Source organism: Protopterus annectens, chromosome 13.part0 (genome assembly GCF_019279795.1).
Source record: "Protopterus annectens isolate FY-2018-M chromosome 13.part0, PAN1.0, whole genome shotgun sequence".
Taxonomy (NCBI): Eukaryota; Metazoa; Chordata; order Ceratodontiformes; family Protopteridae; genus Protopterus; species Protopterus annectens.
This window is the reverse complement of record NC_056747.1, coordinates 1330668926-1330691425: the sequence shown is the minus strand read 5'-3', so window position 1 is coordinate 1330691425 and position 22500 is coordinate 1330668926. Positions and strand designations below refer to the sequence as shown.

General features: G+C 40.1%; 1 protein-coding gene across 4 annotated transcripts in view; it reads left to right on the top strand.

Moving 5' to 3' along the window:
* The window catches only part of PRR29 (proline rich 29), a 285361-nt gene that overhangs the window by 203900 nt on the left and 58961 nt on the right, over positions 1-22500 (top strand). For all 4 annotated transcript variants that reach the window (XM_044055358.1, XM_044055357.1, XM_044055355.1 and 1 more), the window contains exon 4: positions 1419-1603. In XM_044055358.1, coding sequence (XP_043911293.1) covers positions 1419-1603 — 185 coding nt within the window. The remainder of the gene's footprint in view (positions 1-1418; positions 1604-22500) is intronic.

Below are 22500 nucleotides of genomic sequence, written 5' to 3'. Positions count from 1 at the left end.
TTATTACAGAATCTACAATCCCACTCCACTTCTCTCTGCCTCCCTGAACTTCTACCTTTCTTCCACTCCACTTTGTTTCTTTTTTTTTTTTCTTTTCCTCTCCTATCTTTCTTCCATTGTTGATTTTGTACATTACTTAAACAACTGAAATACTGGCAACTGTATGTTAATCACATAATAACCCTATTTTGGCATCCCCTTATTGTAAAAAATAAATGTATAACTCATTACTGTTTATCTAATTTCTACACAATGTAGCCTGAGGTTTCTCAGTGTATGCACATTGTTCATAATATATTCAGATTTCTTTTTTACTAAACTGGAAAATGGTCACTTAGATTTCTTCTCAAGTTAACAAATGATAAATAAAATAAAATAGAATAAATACAACTTACCCAGCATCAACTCAACACTCAAAAAATGTAACACAACATAGAAGCATTCATTAACATGTGGGGCTGTGCTGATCACATCCCGAAATGTGATGGAATTACTCCCATACCACCTAGTTTATATAGCATGTGACTATAACCACATGATCATCTCCACAGATGTGCCATAGTTAACCACGCTGAAATCAACATGTCTTTTCTGACTTTGATGGACTGGATCAGCTGACATTAATGGGAAGTTGAACAAATGCAGTGTGTGTGTTTGTGTGTGTGTGTGTGTGTGTGTGTGTGTGTGTGTGTGTGTGTGTGTGTGTGTGTGTGTGTGTATGTATAAACCATGGTACCAAATACAAATAACTAAAATATGGCTTTATTCTAATGTGCAGTACTACAAAGCAGCAAACCAAGGTTTCACCCTAATGGGCTTCTTTGGTACATAAAAAAATTAAAAAATGTATTTATCAGTATTTAAATACAGATCATGTCATATGATTCAAAACATTCTGAGAATTTTTATACATAAAAAGTAATACAGACCTTTGTTGCTATATCATTAATCATCTTTTGCTTTCACTTTATCCTGTTTGATCAGCCCTATATCCACTATTTAATGATGAACGCCATAATCAGCATAGTAAGAGCAGAGTGCCCCCACCATGGTGGGAGTAGTGACTTTGCTCCATGGAGAAAAAAAATCATATTGTATTATTACTGAAGTTATAATTTTATTTCAAGAAAATATATTTGTATATTCTTAGAGGCATGTATTTTTTCTACCCTTATTTTGGGAATACAGAATGGTGGATTGTAAATAAAAAGGCCTTAATAAATAGTTATATGTGCTTGAGAATTTGCAAATGTAAGCACAGTAACAACATATCTAGAATAATTAATAATTTCCCAACTACATTTTTGCGTATATTTTCTGTGAAAATGAATCCTCCATAAATGCTTCTGGAGAGGCTAACTATTTTGCATTGTGCCAACTCATTTCAAGTCATATTAATTTGTTCCTTTCTTGCATAGATACCGTCAGTGCCAGTTATCATTGAAGACACTGAGCAAGAAGTTGTGTATCACCACTACTATGATCCGTATTCCTACCAGGCCCCATCAGTATGGCAGAATCCTCCCCGTCCTCCATTTCAATCAAACCAAAAGCAGATTGTGCGCCACTTGAATGACACAAATCCAGCTGTGCTGAGAGAACTGTAAGTAAGCTTTAAAAATCTGCAGTTCTACTTTTTAGCTGTAAAGATCTACACTTGATCTGAGAGTAAGTTGTTTCTGAGTTAACATTTTGTACTGTATAGAGAATTGTCAATATGTAGTGGTCATAAGCACACCCTTGTAGCTGAACCAGCGTTTCCTTACTATTTTCTGAAGCTTAAGTATTATAGGGTACTCTGTAACTGAGACTGTTGTTATAAAATGTTATGGAACATGCAATCCATATTCTGTAGAAAAGGGAGTTTGGTAATGCAGGAAGTGCTGTCTGACTGCACCATGTTCTGGCCTTAAAGAAAAATGAGGCCATTCACATTATGAAAACCTTATTTACTCTGGCAACCAGTTCTTTCTAAAGCTAACTTTTACACATATGCAAAAACACTCATGCACCATGTTTGTTATGCATATCATCACACATTTATTGCTTATGCTCATTAGCTCATTGTTATTAAGTAAAAATAAGCTTCATTCATGCATTTGTCTGTGTGTGTGTGTGTGTGTGTGTGTGTGTGTGTGTGTGTGTGTGTGTGTGTGTGTGTGTGTGCAGAACATGTATATTGTAACACTGGTTATGGAAAAAGTGTACATGCTTTTGAATGTGTCCTTGTAATTTATACTGATGTATGGAGTTTGGGAATTTTCTCACAGCAGTTAGCTATATCAAAAGGTCTTAACTGCCAGTTACTAAGATATAAAGGAGAGCTAAATATAGAAAGATAGTTTATCATGTAGGGACTCCTTCGAGAGAATACCTGGGAACATGGAATGTAACAAGTGGAGTGTAATCAGTGGAATGCAACCTGTGTAGTATAATCAGTGGGATGCAATCTGCAGAGTATAACTGGTAGAATGCAACCTGGGCAGCATAATTAGTTGAATGTAACCTGTGGAGTATAACCGGTGAAATGCAACCTGTGCAGTATAATCTGCAGAATGTAACCTGTGGAGTATATGCAGAATATAACCTGTGAAGTATAATCGGCGGAATGTAACTGTGGAGTATAATCGGTGGAATATAACCTGTGGAGTATAATCTGCAGAATGTAACCTGTGGAGTATAATCAGTGGAATGTAACCTGTGGAGTATAATCTGCAGAATGTAACCTGTGGAGTATAATCGGTGGAATATAACCTGTGGAGTATAACCTGCAGAATGTAACCTGTGGAGTATAATTGGTGGAATGTAATCTGTGGAGTATAATCTGCATAATGTACCCTGTGGAGTATAATCAGCAGAATGTAACCCATGGAGTATAATCAGTGGAATGTAACCTGTGGAGTATAATCTCTGGAATGCAACCTGTGGAGTATAATCTGCAGAATGTAACCTGTGGAGTATAATCAGTGGAATGTATCCTGTGGAGTATAATGTGCGGAATGTAACCTGTGGAGTATAATCAGTGGAATGCAACCTGTGGAATATAATCGGTAGAATGCAGCCTATGGAGTATGATCCGAGGCATGTAACCTGTGAGAATAATTGCATTTAGGGGGCTTGTGAGAGGTGTGCAACCTTGGACTTTCCTTTTGGTTAAGAAAAAACCTGTACCCTGGAAAGGCTATGCAGACTGAACACATCCATGAGGTACAGTTTGCTTTATTTTGAGACTTCCATGTCAAGTGGGTTTAATATTTTAGTTTATGGACTGCTCAATAAAGTTTTAATGTATCATCTGCTTTCAGTGCGTTTTTGAAACTTACAGTGTGTATGTATGTGTACATATCTATCTCTCTCTCTCTCTATATATATATATACATATATATATATATATATATATATATATATATATATATATATATGTGTGTGTGTGTGTGTGTGTGTGTGTATGTGTGTGTGTCTATGTATGGGTCTACGTTGTATCATCAAAAATACGGTTCATTAAACCGTGCTTCCGCGAAAGTGCATTATATCGAAAATGCACTTTCCCAGAAAAATAAAAATAAAAACTAAATAAAAAAAAACACTAAACATGATTATGCAGGGGGCAAGCCCCCCTGCACCCCCAATGTGTTATTTATGCACACACACACACACACACACACACAAACACACACACACACACACACACACACACACACATACATACATATATATATATATATATATATATATATATATATATATATATATATATATATGCTCATAGGTTGGTTCTGGGCTATCTGCCCGCCGAAGGCATATATCAGCCCAGCCACGTTGTGCGGTATTCACCGCCCCTTTAGTAGTTCCCTAGACCCTTGTACTAGCAGCTATTACCCTTGGCCCCTATCTAGTAGTGCTGTTGGTGTGATCCCCCGTGTGAACTTTTTGTTACTCACCCACTCATCAAGGTTCCTCTTGAACAGTGTGATAGTGAGGGCTCTGTCTTATGTAGATCGGGACCCTGTTCCATAGTAAGGGAAGTCTCTGCGAAGGGAATCTATCCCTCCAGCATGTTCTATTCTTTGTTGTGTTGAGGTTTATATCCCTAGAGCATGTAGCTCGAGTAGATTTGGTTTTGCTAAGATGGAGCATGTTCAACAATTCTGGGTTGTACATGGCTCTGTACGTTAGACAGAGATCGCCTCTGAGAGAGCGGTATGCAACAGAGAACAGTCTTAGCTTTTTCAATCATGCTGCATAGGGCAACTGTTTGAGGCCAGTAATCCTCTTGGTTAGGTACCTCTGTGGTCTCTCCAGCTGCTGGAGATGTCTAGCCAGGTACATTCCAATTGGTGCATTGTACTCAATAACGGGTCTGATGAGGGAAGAGTAGAGGGGCACCATTACATCCTTAGATCTTGATGCGAACCTTTTAGTGAACAGATGGGTCACATAGAAGGATTTTCTAACCACTTTGGTAACATGGTTATCAAAGGAAAGCTGACTATCTACTTGGGTCCCTAGATCCCTTATTTCTTCTTCAGATTTCAGGGGATTACCTTCTATGTTGTAGTTTGCGGGTACTCTGTTTTTTCCAAAGTGGATTATTATGCATTTTTTTGCATTTAGCTTGAGACCATGGCTTTGACACCATGCATCAGTCTCATTTAGGCCCTTCTGGAGGATCTTCATGTCGGCCAGAGACTCTAGTATAGCACCCAGTTTGCAGTCATCCGCAAACTTAGTCAGCCACAGCCCTTCCGTGCTTGCCTGTACTTCTGAGAAGTATATGCCAAACAGGAGGGGCCCCAGGACAGAGCCCTGCGGCACACCACTCGTTACTGGTCTATATATATATATATATATATATATATATATATATATATATATATATATACGCATGTATGTATGTCATATATATATATATATATATATATATATATATATATATATACATATATGCATGTATGTATATATATATATATATGTATATATGTATGTGTATATACATACACACTCACCCACACACAAACATATATGAAGAGTTAGATCAGATGAATGTTCGTTTTGCTGACTGAACTAATTGCTGTGGCTTTACATGGAATATTGAGTACTCAGCTACTGGAATTGCCAGATTTGTCACCGCTGAGGGTATGTATGTTACGCTAAGTGGGTTAGGGGTGTTTGTGGATTATGGAAAGGATTAGGTAAGGGTGATAGTTTTAGTACTTTGTGTGTGTGTTCAGTTGTTTTTTGGTCATGGTTTGGATAAGTTTTAGATTTATTTATTTATTTATTTACATTTATTTACCAGGAAAGTCCGATGGGCCAGAAGCCCATTTTTAGCGGAGGTCCGGGGAAAAAAGCTCCACAGAAATATATGCAAAATACAATAATTAGATAGTACAATAGTATACAATATAGTACGATGCAGAATACACATCATCTAGTTAGTTTATACAAAGTAGTATTCAGTACAGTTTTCTAGTAGATACAAGTAGATACAAGTTCAAAAAAGAAAAACACACAAGCATTTCAGTGAAGATCACTGTGAGAAAAATAAAATTAGCACTGTGTACATATTAAATAATAGTTATGAACAAATGAGATTTCCCTTTTAGATGTGTAAATATATATATATATATATATATATACTCTTCTAAGTAGTAATAAACATTGAGGACAGGGAGACAACGAGGTAAGGAGTGGACAGTATGTTGAGAGAGTTATAGAGATCTTGTCAGTCAGGTTTGGCACAGGGGCAATGCCAGTTCTTGAATAGAAGTTCAAATAGTAATAGTTTGAAACTGGTAGATTCAGGTGTGTTTTGGAGGGTGTGGGGTAGAGAGTACCATAATTTGGCTATTTGATTTGAGAATAGGGCTTTACCGTCAGTGTTGTTAGCTTTGTTTCCTGTGAGAAAGTTTCTGTCTGCAGATCTCAGACTTCGTGGGCATGAGTAGGGAACAACAAGTTCTCGAGGGATGAGCAACTGTCAGGATGGAAGATGATATTGTGTGTGAATTTAAGTTGGTAGAGACGAAAAAGGTTAGGTAGCTGGAGACAATTTAATTTATGTAGAGCAATACAATGGTGGGTTTGGTGGGGAAGGTTGGCTGTGAAGCGGGCTACTTTGTTGGAATTGCCAGATAAGGGGATAGGTTTGGTGTTATGCATATGTGTGTGTGTGTGTGTGTGTGTGTGTGTGTGTGTGTGTGTGTGTGTGTGTGTGTGTGTGTGTGTGTGTGTGTGTGTTGTTTAGTGGCACTGTTAGAGAAAGGTAATATACAGGGTTGGGGTTGAGGCACGGGCAATGGTAGGTTTAGGGTTAGTACATATGAGGTGGAGCAGGAGAATGAATTGCCCTTCAGATCTTATACATATTATGTGTGTGTAAACATACACAAGCACAAACACATACACATGCATGCGCACACGCGCAGATTTACACACACACACTCACACACACACACACACACACACACACACACACACACACACACACACACACACACACACACACACACACAAACACACTGGGCACTGAAAAATTGTGACAAATGCATGCATGTTTAGATAATGTAGATATTTTTAATGCTCATTTTCTGTATGTCATCAAATATTTATCACCAATGCTTGTCAACAATCTCCATAAATAACATTCACAAAGAATATCAAAAAGAAAACTTCCCATACTGTGAACACACAATAATTGCATATACACATACTCCACAAAAAATTCAGACAGATAAACCAGATCCCTTTAAATGCATTTTAATTCACTCTCTCTCACAGACATACACACACACACACACACACACACACACACACACACACACACACAATACAACAAAATACCACCTAAAGCAGAACCAGTCAGTCAGAAAACTGCATTACTGGAAAATTAAAACTAATTTATTTTAAAAAAAGTAAAACATACAACTAAACTATAACATTAAAGCTTATTAACATAACCCTTACTACAACACTACAGAACTGCCACAAAATTATTTAAAACATTAAAAAATAAAATACAAGTTACCTTAAAACTATTGTGGAAATCTGTTCATTTGGCTGTCTAGTCATGAAAAAGTTTTATAAACCTTATTCAGTAGACAAGTCTTGCAGTTATGATATCTGATTAAAATGAATGGGCAAAGTTGGTTAAACTAAATACACACATGGGAATTTATTGCAAATCTATGGTAAGATTTGATAAAAGGGTATATAGACTATGAGCATTTCTGTTAACAGGGTCAGTAACTATTTAGTCTGTATACTCTTTTACCAGAATGCAATTTTATCCAAGATTCAGTCTTCTCTGATCCAAATGATAGTTTACAAAGAATGAGGTTTCAGATTTGTTTAGGACTGCTGAAACTTTCAGCCTTTAAAGTTTGAAACAGGCATGAGTCTAGGTACTGTTTTTGGAGCAGCTATTATTTGTGTAGTTACTATAAGACATGCACAATAAAGGTCAAAACATTTCCCAGAAGATATGAAATCCCAAATTTTGGATTCTTCTGTTACAGGTAGGCTGTATGAACCTTATGAAAATCTTTAACTGAAAAAAGTCAAGGTAACCAGAGTTCACAAGGAATAATATTTAATATGGCAGGTCTGTATCAATCCGCATAAACTGTTTGCATGATAAAAAGGCAGGGTAACTATAGCTCATCAGGAACTCTATCTTCCAGGAGTTCTACCCTTTAAAACGAACCACTAGCCTGCTAAAAATACCTTTGAGAAAAAACAGTGTCTGTTCAGAAACCTCTTTTCCTCTAAATACTTAAATATCTTGATAAAGAACATGCATAAGGTAGTAGTGTTTAATGAATTATCATTTTTCTTACTTGGAAACCACATTTGAAAAGATATCACCAACAACCCCCTTTTTTGATTTTTTCCATTTGGGATTAGGATGTCGCATCAACTGGTACTACCTCTCTTGATTCAGTGGGGTTACCCTACCTTCTTCAATGGTCATCTCTCACTGTTACGTGTTTTCTCAGACATAATCTGTCCATCTCTTGGATGAACATCCTCATTTTATCTTGCCTTCTTCCTGGTTCTCCCAAATCTTTATAAATCACCTGCTTTCTTGTACATATTACCAAAACCACCGTAATCTGTTCTGCTTGACTTTCTGTACAATTTGGGCTACTCTGACTTTTGCTGTGATGTCCTCATTTTTCTTTGTCTGTCCCACAGTGTGCATCCTACCAGTTATTTCAGACACCTCATCTCCATTAACTCTACATTTCTTAACTACCCTGCCTTCAGTTCCTAGGCTACTGTGCTATACAAAGGCATTGATCACAGGACTGTTTTTGTTACACGTACGCTTTTCACCTTCTTTGCACAATACGGTTACACAGTGCCGTTGACACACTATGCCAGTTGGCCGCAGCACCTCTCATTCTAGCTTTGACCTACTCACTCATCCTTCTCTTGTTCTCAGCTATCCCATTCAGATAAATTATGTCAGTTTGTATAATTACAATAATTAATACAATTTTCTTAAATTGATAGTACGTCATATAAAACAACTCCATCTAATTTCAACATTCAAGGCATGTGACTTATAAATTCTATATTTGTGTATAAAATAACTTTTTTCCTACAACAATCACAACTTTATACTAGCCCATATATATATTCCAATTTTTGTAATAATATGAACAATCTTAAATTCTCTGCATTATGATTTGATTCATGAATATGTTTTGCTACCAAATTATTCAGGCAACCTCTCAGTCAGGGAAATCTACTGTTATTCTTTTTTAACTTTTCTCTGTCTTCCCACTATAGACTTTATTACATTCACAAATCAAAACATAAACAACCCATATGATACACAATTCAGTTGTTCTTGAAGAAGAATGCCATTTATTTCATCCTCTTTTTCCAAGATCATCATATGACATACTGTACAATGGCCACAGGGTTTATTCTCTGTATCCTCACTTCTTTTAACTATATCCAAATGCTGACTGTGTACCAGCTTATGTGATAAATTTGGACTGGCCTAAGTAAAACATTTGGTTTGTTTGGTAAAATATTTCATAAATGGTCATCAGCCAGCAACATATACCAATATTTTTCACAATATCAGTCATTGTATGTACACAATAACTATTGGTAAAAACATATAAACTAACTCTGAGATTCAGCAAGCTCTGCACGGCATGCAGGAATGGTGCAAGAGCTGCTGCACGCAATATGGCCGACAAGCGATCCAGGAACGAGCTCCCAGGATGTGCACGAACACTCCTAAACTATTCCGGCACGGGCACAGCTCCTGTATGCTAATTACCTCATTTGCAGGTGAAAACCATGCAAATGAGGTGAATTAGGGGGTCCATGCAAGAATAGTGTAACCTCCAGAAATGTATTCGGCTACTAACCGAATACAGTTCTACAAATTACAAAACTGAGGCATGACAGCTTGAAAGAAAGAAGAAAGAAATTCAATGTAGTAGGCATGCCAATGGCCAAATATATGGCCATTGGCATGGGAAATAGTTGCAAAATTATAAAAAATAACTTTTATTTATTTTTTGGACGATTTCAGCCGTTTAAGCATACGGCAGTGGTGCGCAAATGTCCGAAAATAAGAAAAAAAGTTGGAAATAAGCTTTTAAACCCAAATCAGCATTTTTTTTTCAAAATAATTTTTATTAATTTTCATTTTTAAAAAGTAGCTTGTATTAACAATCCAACAATACAGTGGTGGTAGAAAAAACATAAAAATACAACATAACAGAGATTAAAAAAAACAACAAGTATTCACCATATAGGTAACGTTATAGGATATTCACACTATTATGTTCAGTTGGGGTAAGTTCTCTGGTTATGAGAAAAGAATGAAAAAATATTACCAAAACAGAATTTTGTAAGCATTCTGTGTATGATTTGGTATGTAATATCAGAGTGTCAGGTGTCAAGAAGGAATGGTGAGACTTGTAATCTATATACAATTTACACTATTTACAGTGTTGGATGCCATAATGGAATGGTTTGTAACCACTCATAGTGACTTATCTTTTGGATAACTTGAATGAATAAGTTTTAAAAACTTACTATGGACTACTAGTATTTACACATCTTTTGGAGTTGCAAGAATATCCAAATCAGCATTTTGCCATAATAGTCAATGGCATGCATAAGACAACAATACCATGGAATAGTGTTTGCTAAAGGGGAAGGCTGAGTGTCAGTTTTGTAACCATGCATTAGCAGTCAGTTTTATGCAAATGAGGGGATTGATACTGAATCATAGATTTCCCCTCAGTGCTAGCTTGCATCCAACCGTGTAGGTGCAGCAACACCATGGTATAAGCCTAAGAGCTAGATGACTTCATGAGGGGGAGTGTCATGAATGCTGTAAGCTTATTGGAGCCCAGTGACCCGTGTTTGCCCCTAGCTAAGCACAGCTAAGGCAGGGGGTGTGTCTGAGGCTGTAATGTCTTATTCCAAGAAAAGCAGAGTGTGTTCGTGTCCAGGGAGGGTCAGTTTTTGCTAAATGGTGTTTACATTGCCTAAATGGGTGTGAGCGGTGCGCACCGGGTTGAAAAAAAAAAAAAACAGAAAATAGCAGCTCTGTTCACATCTGAGCACTGGGTATGTGCGGTGTGCCTCTGGGCTTAAACGAGAAGGCAATGGGAAAGGAAAACAGCAGTAAGACGGCAATCAAGGCGAACTAGAATAGCTGGCAGGTGAAATGTATTAGAATCATCAAATTACACAGGCAGCAGTCCAGCCCAGCACACTACTATAAACTATGCAAACACCTTTCACTCTTGTTTTTCCCAGAAACTCTACACCACCAGTGTACACAAATGGGGAAATTTTACCTGAAAAAACTAACAAAATGATAGTAGGGACTGCTGTCGCTCTCATACATCAGTATGTGGAAGAAGCTGAGGCTGGTGAGGATGAGAATGCTGTCGACCAACCCACAGTGAGGAGAAGGAGAAGAGTGTACAGACCCAGGGTAACCTACTGGGGGCTACATGAGCTGGAGATAGTGGAGCGATATAAGGTGGACAGGGACATCCTACAGCAAATTGTTGAGCTGTGCCAGCCATGCCTCAACACACAGAACCAACAGAGGGGAATCCATCCCAGTGGATACCAAGGTATATGTAGGCTTAAGAATACTAGCCACAGGAACCTTCCAAAGACCAACTGGGGATATCCTGGGGATCTCACAGGGATCAGCATCCAGGGTACTCCACCAGTTCCTGGATGCCATATCAGCACATGCTAGTGAGCACATATATTTCCACAACACCCATGAGGCATTGACCAGCAATATGCATCTCTTCCACCAAATAGCAGAATACCCTGAGGTAGTGGGTGCCATAGATTGCATGCACATACACATCAAAGCACCACCCAGTGAGCGGGGTAGGGTCTACATAAACCACAAGGGTTTCCCCTCCATCAACTGCCAGGTTTTGTGTGCTGGCAGCCCTAGACGCTATCATGACTCCCACATCTGGCATATGACACAGCTGTACCAGAGATTTGCCAATGAGGACATCCCATATGGCCACCTAGTGGGGATGCTGGTTACACACTGGAGCCGTGGCTGATGACACACATCAGAAATGCACACACACCTGAACAAGAACTCCATAATGAGGCACACGCACAAACCAGAATTATAATAGAGCATGTGTTTGGGATGCTCAAGTTACAGTTCCGGTGCCTGGACATATCCGGTGGAGCCTTGCAGTACTCTCCAGCTACATGTACACAAATGTTCATAGTATGTGCCATACTACACAATATGATCTTGCGGAAACAGCTGCAGCAGGAACAGCATGGGGCAGGGCCACACAGCCCCCCCACCATTACCAAGGCCAGCACAGGCACAGAGTGACTCAGAGGAGGAACAACCTGAGCCTGCCCATATAGGCAGAAGGAGGCATGCCCAGTATGCCCAGGCTTTGACAAAGAGGCAACGCATAGCACATACACTGACATGGTAGGAACACAGGGAATGACACCTCTTTCTGACACACACATACAATAAAAGGGATGCGAAACATGACACTACCTGTGCTTTACCATGTATAGGGAGTGTACTATGTGCATCTGACATAGTCAGCTCTCCAGCACCATCCTCAATACTGGCACAGCCCCAAGGGAAGTCACTCTTCCTATCAATTGCTGAATGGAGTAGTATGTTCTGCTAGTTGTATCTATGGTATGGATGTGAGCATGCAAGGGAATCAGGTGGCTGAATGGGATGGCAGCAGATAGCGAACACCTATATGGACAGCATGAAATCCACAAAAAAATACTGGTGTCAACAAAGTAGGTTGTACTAGACAAGGTGACAAATCCCACTGCAGTACATGTGGTGTCCCAAAATGTGTGTCCATAGGACACACACATGCATGTTAGTGAGGCTCACATACACAACAACAGTCCCAGCCAGCAGGACAGGTGTAGAGGACCACAAAGAAAGGCTGTGCTAAGCCCTCCAATTGAAGGCAATGGAGAACAGCCCCCTCCAGACCTACACAGACAGACTACAACAGGCCAGGCAGTTGGATGTTAGTTCTGAAGGGTAAGAAGTCTGAAGCTGAAATGTAGGTCAATAAAATCTAAGATATGTACTCTACTGATAGGCCTGTAGTCTGCATGATAGGCTAGAATACAAAATGAAATGGAAGCCAACAGAGTACCTGAAATACCCGTACAGTCATAGCAAATGTTTACAGTTGTCAGGTGTGCCCCCCACAATCCTATGTATAAATGCAGTAACATGTATGTGTGGGTTTAATAACAGTGGAGCACAGATTACCTGAGCTGGCCCAATTTGCAGGATAGATAGTTAGTTGCATGTGTACAATATGCAGGGCTCTGTGTGTTAAGTTGTTGTGTGTTGTATATTGTGTGGAAGTGGTCAGCATGTAAGCATGGAGGGCTGTGTCCTGGTGGCCTATGGCCAGTACTGTTGATGACAGGGCCATGTTCCGACAACTGCAGTGCCAACCACAATGCATCCCAGCAAGACCCAATTCAGCAGTCATCCATACTCATTGTTCATATGTAATATCTGTCACCATCTGAAAGATGGGCATGCCCTGAATGTGGGCCCACACATACACACAGTACACAGGTGGAAGTACCCTAGACAGAGTACATAAAATTTAACTGTCAACTGCACACACCTTTGGAATTGTACATACAGGTTAGCAGCACATTAGTTGTCTGTGTAGTATGGAATACTGATGTAGTCTGGCCAATCACTGGCAGACCACAAAAGGCACAGTTATGAAGTAATGAGAAACTGCGTATGCCTATGCACAAGGCAGCATAAGGGGAATGTCCCAGGTATAGCTGTGAGTCAGCTGCAAGAAGCTTCCATATCACACATGCACTCAGCTCACCCCACCATCAGCCACAGGTTTATTACAGGTCATATCCCTGCTGTTGGGAATGAGTACAGGATGACCCCCCACTTCTATATGGGAATACCCACAGAATGCAGCATGTTGAAGAAGTGTCCCATGCAGATGTGACCCTAGCTGTAAACAGCACCCTGCCAGCATCCAGAACAATGGATGAATATAGACAGGAGTTATTGCCATTAACACCTCCCATACGTACCCTCTCACCCCAGGGGAATCCAGTGGCTCGCAGCCTGGGACTGTAGGAGTGACAGAATGCACTGGCCTGCTACAGATGGCCTGCATTACTACTAAATGCCCTACAGTCCTCTGTCAAAGGCCTGTGTCTCACCTGTACTGCTGTTTTTAATTTCTCCAAGTTTTTTGGGTTTCTAATACCGTGACGGGAATGGACCCCATTCCTAAGTCAAAGAACGATTAAAGTTTATGAAATTAGTATTGTTTCACTCTTTGATGTTAGCCAAAAGTGCTCTTTGCAGCACCCGCAATGTGCCCAGTAATGACTCCTTCTGCAATTCGTACGGTGTTTCATGAATTGGTAACATATCTAAATACGATTGTAAATTCTTTTTTATAAGACCAGTTGCTCCTACTACTATTGGAACTGTCTGGGTATCTTTCTTCCACATGGCTCTCATTTCTGCTTTCAGATCGAGGTATTTTATGACTTTGTGTCTCTCTGTACGCAAGACAATGTAGTCATTAGGTGTGGCAATTTTAATGATCAATGCTACTTCTGTCTTCTTTTCTTGGACCACTATATCCAGTTTTCTAGCATCTATCTTTTGGACTGTTGGTACTGGGTGATCCCATGTGATGTAAACTTCATCATTTTCTATGATTCTCTGTGGCTCATGTTTCCAGTGTTTTCAGCCACTTCAATATCATAATGTTTGCACAATCTCCAGTATAACAATCTCGCCACATTATTATGCCTTTCAGTATACAGTCCCTCTTCCGTTAGAGAGTCGCAACCAGCAAGAAGGTGTGTGATTGTTTCAAATTCGGTTCCACAAAATTTACATATGTCTGTTTCTCTCACATATTCAATGGACTTAGTAAACCAGCATTTATGTAGCCCACTATCCTGGGCTGCCAGTATTAACTTTTCATTTCTTGATGTAAATTCACCTCTCCTTAACCATTTCTGTGTTCGTTCTTGATCAACATAAGGCTCTTCCAGAAGTTTTCTATACTTGCAACTATATTTATGTTTTTTCCACATTTCTTGCCTTCTCACCTGGTCCTTCACCTTATATTCTTTTTTTTGTTTTTTAGCACATTCAGTTGCTGCCTAGTTTTTATCCACTTCTGGTTTGATTTCCATTCCTGCTTGACGTCGATATGCTTCTACTAAATTAAGCAGTGAAGTCATCTTAGATTTATTCTCCTCATGTTTCAAAACTTTCACTACATTTGGATCTTGTGAAGTCAGTAGATATGTATGGAGTCCCAGAATTGCAGATCTATACATGTAATCAATTTCAAGGAGGCCCATCCCTCCTTCACAATGGAGAATATATAATCTTGGTATACACTGATTTTTATAAATCATTTGGTGAGCATGAAGCATCCTTCTTGTTTTAATATCCAATCTATCCAACACTTTTTGGAGCCAGTCAATCACTCCAAACTATAAGTTAGGACAGGAAGAGCAAATTGATTTATAGCTTGGATTTTGTTCCTAGGTGTCAATGCTGCCAATGTATGTTATCTCGTGGAGTCCCAAATAATGACATAACACAGTCCACAGAACACAAATGCAAGGCCATGTCGACAAATCCCAGTAGCATGCCCACCATGTCCTACTGCATGAACTGTGGATCAACCCCTAAATACCGCTGGGATGAAGGTGCAACTATAGGGATACTTCTTAGATTTTGCTTGCATAATGTTAGGATGAGGATAGAATAACAGAGTGGGGGTGTGTAGAAGCATGGATGCCATGGAGTGTATGAAGTCTGAAACTCTATGTGCCCATACTACCCCTGCCTACAAACCCAGTAACGGGTGACTGCAGACCTGCTCGTAAACCACAATGTGAAGGGGAACTGACCAGATATATGAGCCCTGCCTCTGGGTAACCTGGGTGAATCTGTACAGCTAACAGGTATGGCCACAGCAGGATATGGCCATTCTGTTACGTTGATAGATGTACAAGCAGGGGATCCACAGCCACCACAGTACCAAGGTGCTGCACCATTTACACAGACCCATCAGCAAGTGTCTGCAGCTACCCTTCCAGAATGGCATGAGTGTGCAACAATCTGTAGGCTGCAGACCACAATACTGGACACAGCTTCATTCATCTTGTATTTCCCAGGAAATAACTGTGACCAAATAAGTATATATGTCAGTAGTTAATGACATAATACATCACAGTGTAAAACAGCACATATGTCTGAATATCTCTGATAACACCAAAACCATGTAACACATGTGCAGCACACACACAATAGTTACAGTATCCCACTATCCTTTGCCTATTGTGACTCCATATTGTCAACCTATCTACAGATATCCTGCAGAAACAGGTTGCTAGCTGTAGGTGTAGAACATAAAATCCTGCACTGGAGTACAACCTACCTGGAATGGATTCACACACTCAGTACAGAAGGTCATACTGGGCATGCTCCTACACTTAGAGAAATGAAGCCCATGTCTGGCAACAACAGTGGACAATACATATCTGTCAGTCGCACATGTCTGTGCACACACACCACATTGCACACCATTCATGCTTTGTACAAACATTGGATAGGAATACTCACACATATCCAAGGCCAACACACTATAATAGGTCAAACATACACACACACACACACACACACACACACACACACACACACACACACACACACACGCACACAGATGTGGGGAAGAAATAGGCAGACAGTGACAAAGAGATTTCCATCAAGAGACCTGTTCCACCCACCACACATCCAATTGGCCAATATCACATGATGTGCCGATGTCAATCACTGTAGATATTTGCTTCTGGTGGCCCTCAGCACTATAGTCTCTGTGGTGCTTGTGATAACTGTGTAACATGACAGTACAAATCAGTATTCCTCTATCATTTGTATACCCAGTCCTGTCAAATGTAAAGTTGTGTGTGACTGAGTGTTGTGTGTGTGTTTCCAGAGGAATGGTTTATGGCCCATTCACACACACACTGCACTTCCCATTGCCCTACTTTATCAATCCTGCTGATGTCACTCACCTTGAAATACCCCTTTGGACAATGACCAGCTCTATAAGTTCAGTGGCGTGTGTGATGACTGTGTAATGCTATATATAACATACTAGTTAGGTAGGAGTTCTAATCCCAGACATGGTGTGTGTGTGTGTGTGTGTGTGTGTGTGTGTGTGTGTGTGTGTGTGTGTGTGTGTGTGTGTGTGTGTGTGTGTGTGTGTGTGTGTGTAGGGATTAATGATTTTGAGGCCATTCACAGTCACTACACCTCCCATTGCCCTACTTTATCAAGCCTGCTGATGTCAGTCACCTTGAAATATCCCTTTGGACAAGGGCTAGCCCTATAAGCTATGTGGCATGTGTGATAACTGCGTAATGCTATAGTGTAACCTACCAGTTAGGTAGGAGTTCTAATCCCAGACATGGCAACTGTGTGTGTGAGAGAGTGTGTGTGTCCTTGATAATACCTGATATTATGGACATTCACACTTACTACTCTCCCCTTACCCCTCCTTTAGCACTGCTGCTGATGTTAGTCACCTTCAAAGATACCTATGGAAAGCTCTCCAACATGTAAGCTCCATGGCGTGGGCCATAAATGCGAACAATGTAGTAGCAGTAACTACACAGGTATGGGTTTGAATCTCATCCATGGCAAGTGTTTGTTTGTGTACCTCAAACATTTTGTCCCCATTTACACCCAGTATGCATCTCAGAGCCTGACTTTAGCAGTCCTGCAGATATCATCCACCTTAGAAGTACCTGTTGCCAACCCTAAACCATGTCAGGTTAGTGGTACATGTGGTAAATGTTCAACATAATGGTCTGTAAAGATTGTTAAATAGAGGTTTGAACCTCACCCCTAGCAAATGTAAATGTGTGTTTATGTTAAAATTATTTTTAGGATCTCTCATCCACTACATCACCCAATGCCAGTATTTACCAGGGCTGCTGATGTTCCTCACCTTAGGAGTACCTTGGAACAACACCCATCCTATAAGCTCTGTGGCACTCGCAATAAATGCGGTACACTGTAGTAGCAATACATAGCTGGGTAGGGGTCTGAATCTCAGTACTGGCAAGTGTGTGTTTGTGTTTATCATCAGTATCCTGTGTTGAGGTTGTTGTGACCCTGTAATAACAGGATGCAGTGTGGGGTGGGTTTTGCTAAGTTATTATGTTGAGGACGTAGTATATGTCACAATGTCCACCTTACAAGGACAACAGATGTCAAACACCAGAGAGGCTGGTGTAGACTATCCATAGCCCTACATGTGACATTATGGATTGATAAACAATATAGGCAACCCCTGTATTACTCAGAGAAAACTCTCCACCCATGTCTCCTACACAAACACACTTAGCTAGGCAGCAACCACTATACTGGTAGTTCCCTGCATATTGCCTCACAGATAGTAACCACAGAAGAGATATGTCACAACAAACAAAAAAAGGGTGTGGTTGCAGTGGACTACATGCCTTTTGAGAACAACAGTGCCAATGACATCAGAAAGTACTGTGATGTGTTACATCTCCTGACTTGAGTGTGTGTTATCCAGCAAGTAAAAGGACATGGCACCCTTTCCATCTCTACAGTAGGGAAATAAATGCTTACAGTGGTCATTTTGCTATGTTCCCCACTGGATGCCTGCAACATCTGTAGAGTCTGCAAATGTAGCTCACAAAGGGAATACCATGCCTTATACACATGCTCTGTATGGACAGATGCCACTAACTCCACTGAATGCCTGTATCATGCTGTCAATGTAGGTGCAAGCACAACCTCAGTTCCATAGCCAGGTCTCACCAAATGAGGTCAGGAATATCACACCAGAAGATAACAATCTGTCCACACAACATACCCCAGAGACCCCAAGTACACTTCCACATGTCACAGAACATGCATGTGGGACATGTGCACAACCCAGACACTGTCCGTGTTATGGAATATAGATCACATACATGGGAAGCAGTGCACATCACTGGCCACCCACAATAGTAACCCAGATGAGTGGATGGTGAAAACAATACCCACCTGTGGGGACCAATCCAGGGACTACACCCCTGAGCCACACTGCAGACCATTGTCATGTGTCCTGATGCCAATGTATTCCCTTTGCCTAGCCTTGTACAGCCTTCAGGCCCATTCACTTACTACACATCTGTGAAGCAATGAACCTATGCATCTCAGTACTGGCAAGTGTGTGTGTGTGTGTGTGTGTGTGTGTGTGTGTGTGTGTGTGTGTGTGTGGAGATTGATGAATTCGAAACCATTCAAAATCACTACACCTCCCATTGCCCTACTTTAGCATGCCTGCTGATGTCATTCACTTTGAAATAACCCTTTGGCTATGTATCAGTGATATTAGCTCTGTGGCACTTGTGATAACTGCATAATACTGTAGTGTAGCAAACTAGTTAGGTAGGAGTTCTAATCCTGATCCTGCCAACTGTGATAATGTGTGTGTTTCCCTGAGAGAGTGTGTCTGTGTGTCTTCATTGACACCTGCTTTTGTTGACATTCACACCTACTACACTTCCCTTATCCCTCCTTTAGCACTGTTGCTGATGTCACTCACCTTCAAAGATGCCTTTGGACAGTTCTACAACATGTAAGCTCAGTGGCACGTGCAATAACTGCATAACACTGTGATAGCATTACACAGTCTGGTAGGGGTTTGAAACTCAGTACTGGTAAGTGTGTGTTTGTGTTTGTGTCATCAGTATCCTGTGTAGGTGTTGGGGTGATTGTGTAATAACAGGATCCATTGCAATGTGGTTTTGCTACATCATTATATTGAGGACCTATATGTCCCATTGTCCACATTACAAGGCCAACATTTTCCAAACACTGTACAGATTGTTGTAGACAATCCACAGCCATAAATGTATACAGCCATGTACAATTACTATGTGAGAGTATGGATTAGTAAACAATATAGGCAACCATCATAATACCCAGATACCACTCTCCACCCATGGATCATACACAAACATGCTTGGCTCTTACTCTTTCACTCACCTCTTTTCTTACTTTGTCTCTGTCTCTCTGTCTCTGTCTCTGTCTCTGTCTCTCTCTCTCCCTCTCTGGTGGATGTGGAAAAAGTACATCTGTTTTGCATAGGCAGCAGCTTGTGTTTTGTAAGTAATGTTCATGATCAGCTGATGGCCTGTGCACGAATTGCAGTCCCCCACTTGCTAATTGCATGTGGAACAGCTGTGGTATCATTCCTATAGCCAATTACATGGAAACACACTCCTATTCCTTCACTGTGAGCAGGACTTCATGTGGGTGTTTGACAAACAACATCACAGAGGGTAGTTGGACATACCTCTTACAACATACACTGTGGAGACAGGCCAACAAAGAAGAAAGGGATGTTCCAGACATGGGGACAGGATGTAAGTATTGCTGTTCTACATTTGAAGTAATGTTGGTTTAACAGGATTTGTGTGGATATGGCTGGCCTACATGATTTAATATCTGTCATGACAGTGTTATGTGGTTGAGGAAACTCTCACCTGTAGGGCTATCTTCAGACTGGCCAGAGTTTGGAGTCATACATGTGTTGTGTTACTCACACATTTCCTATCTGTAGATATGCAGTAGCATACTCTGAGGATTGCAGTCAGTACATGGTGACAACCATGTGAGTTACTGACTTCATATCCCTCAGAAGAGACATGTCACAACACACCCTGTTACACCAGGAAATTTCTCAGATTATCACAGCAATATGTCAATATTGGCACTGTGTTTGTGCCTCTGTCCCCCACGTCTGTCACCCTTTGTCCATATGTCGTGCAGTAAGAGGTGCATATGTACAGTACATCATTATTTACTGTTATCATACCTGATAACAAGCCAGTGAGATGTCAGAGTGCTAGACATGCTATGCATAGTAGGCCTTATATTTGAGGACAAAACCTGGACATTCTGTTCCATTGTGTACAGTAGTGAGGTCTGTGTACTTATGGTGATTGTTGACAGAGTGTGTATTGTGAATATATCACTTGGCCTGTGTACAGACTGTGATATATGTCATTGTTCTTGGTCCTGTTCTATCTGATGTTACATGCTGCTCCAGTTTATGCTACCCTATCAGCATACATGTTTGTAGGGCCAGACTGACACATGTCCCGTACCACAGTCAGGCATCAGACTACACTGTGTATTGGCCCAGTATCTGTAAGGTTAGTGTGTGAGTGGCACATATGAGGATGGTTTTGTTCACACAGTCCATATACTGTAATATTAATTGGGCTTACCATAATGTGACTGTGACTGTGTTCAGATTGGTTGTGGGTATGCACTTTCATACTGGTTTCTGTTACTCCATGCTGTTGCATGCCTGTAGTGCCTGCTATATTTGCAAGTACATGTGTATTCCCCCATAGGAAACTTAGGTCAGTGTTGTGGCAGTCTGCCTATAGTTTTCACAGTGCTTTGTGGCATGCCTAGCAGCTCAGTGTATTTACCTAGTGTGGTATTTTGTCCAGATATTTGTCAGATGTACTGTTGCCTGGCCACCATAACTGTTGTGTATTTCTGATAAAGCAGTGGGATACTGTATAGATGTATGTCACTAACTAGCGTGAAGTATGTGGGCTTGGGACTTGTGCTCCTCCAGTTAATATATGTTAGGACTGACAGGAGTGTGTGACTGCATAAACGGTGTGAGTTTTATCTATTGCAGTATTTTTGTGATATCCCCATTTACATGGCTGTAAACATCCACTTTGTCAGGCTTGGTCCACACATCTTGCACTAAGGAGTTCTGTGTATACCTCTGGACTGACCTGAGTGTGTCAGACTGTCCACATTTGTTGGTCATATCTCTGCTGTATTCCACAGGATCATTACTGTGATTTGTGTGGTACTTTACTATGATGATCTTATAATGTCTGTCAGTAACTGATGGCATACATGTCAGTATCAGATGTGACTTCACACACAACATGTCTGTTAACACAACCCCTGTTACTGTTGCAAAAAAAACAGGATGAAATATGACAAAAGCCAAGCAATTCCAACAATGGAAATAATCCAAAATCAATTCTTCTCCAACAGAAATTTTATTAAGCGCTTTCATCTCAGTTAACCCCAAGACGTCATGAGAATAAAAAACATCTAAAAGTTCCAGCTTATATATATTTAGATAATTGATTAATTACAAACTTAATTAAATAATCAAGCATTCTTTGAAAAAGATAGGCACTGCTAAAATCTAATCTATCTGATCAGTGCCCTTAATTTTAAAACAAGTGCTTAGGGACAGAGTTTCATTCAAACCTGGTTCATAAAATGAATTCAACAGAAATACCACTTTAGTTCACATAATTCAATGTTCAGTTCCCACAAACCACCTCTTGGTGATCTTTGAACCACTTCTAATATGCCAAATCTAAATCTTCTAAAACCAATACACTTTACTGAATGTCTGTACAAAGCATTTTTATCGTTTTTTTAGCACTAGCATAGGCATGTTCATATATACGTTTTCTCAGTTGTCTTTCAGTTTTGCCAACATAAAAAATATTTGCAAGTATCACATACTGCAAGGTACACCAAGCCTTTTGTAGCACAATTCCCAGGTTTAGACACTACTGTTTTCATCATGTTGGATAAACTTATGCATTTTTCTTCCAGAATGTATTTACAAAAAGAGCAGCACCCACATTTTGTAGTACCCTTTTCGAATGGGTTAGCTACTATTGTATTATGTTCAAACATATATTTAAAATTTTTACCCATTCTGTAAACAAACTTAGGTTCTTCCCCCAAGATTCGTGTGTAATCTGTGTTGCTCTTAAAAATCACCCAATATTTTTTTCATTATTTCTTTGACTTCTTTCGAACTCTAACCAAAGGGAACCACCATACTTCTA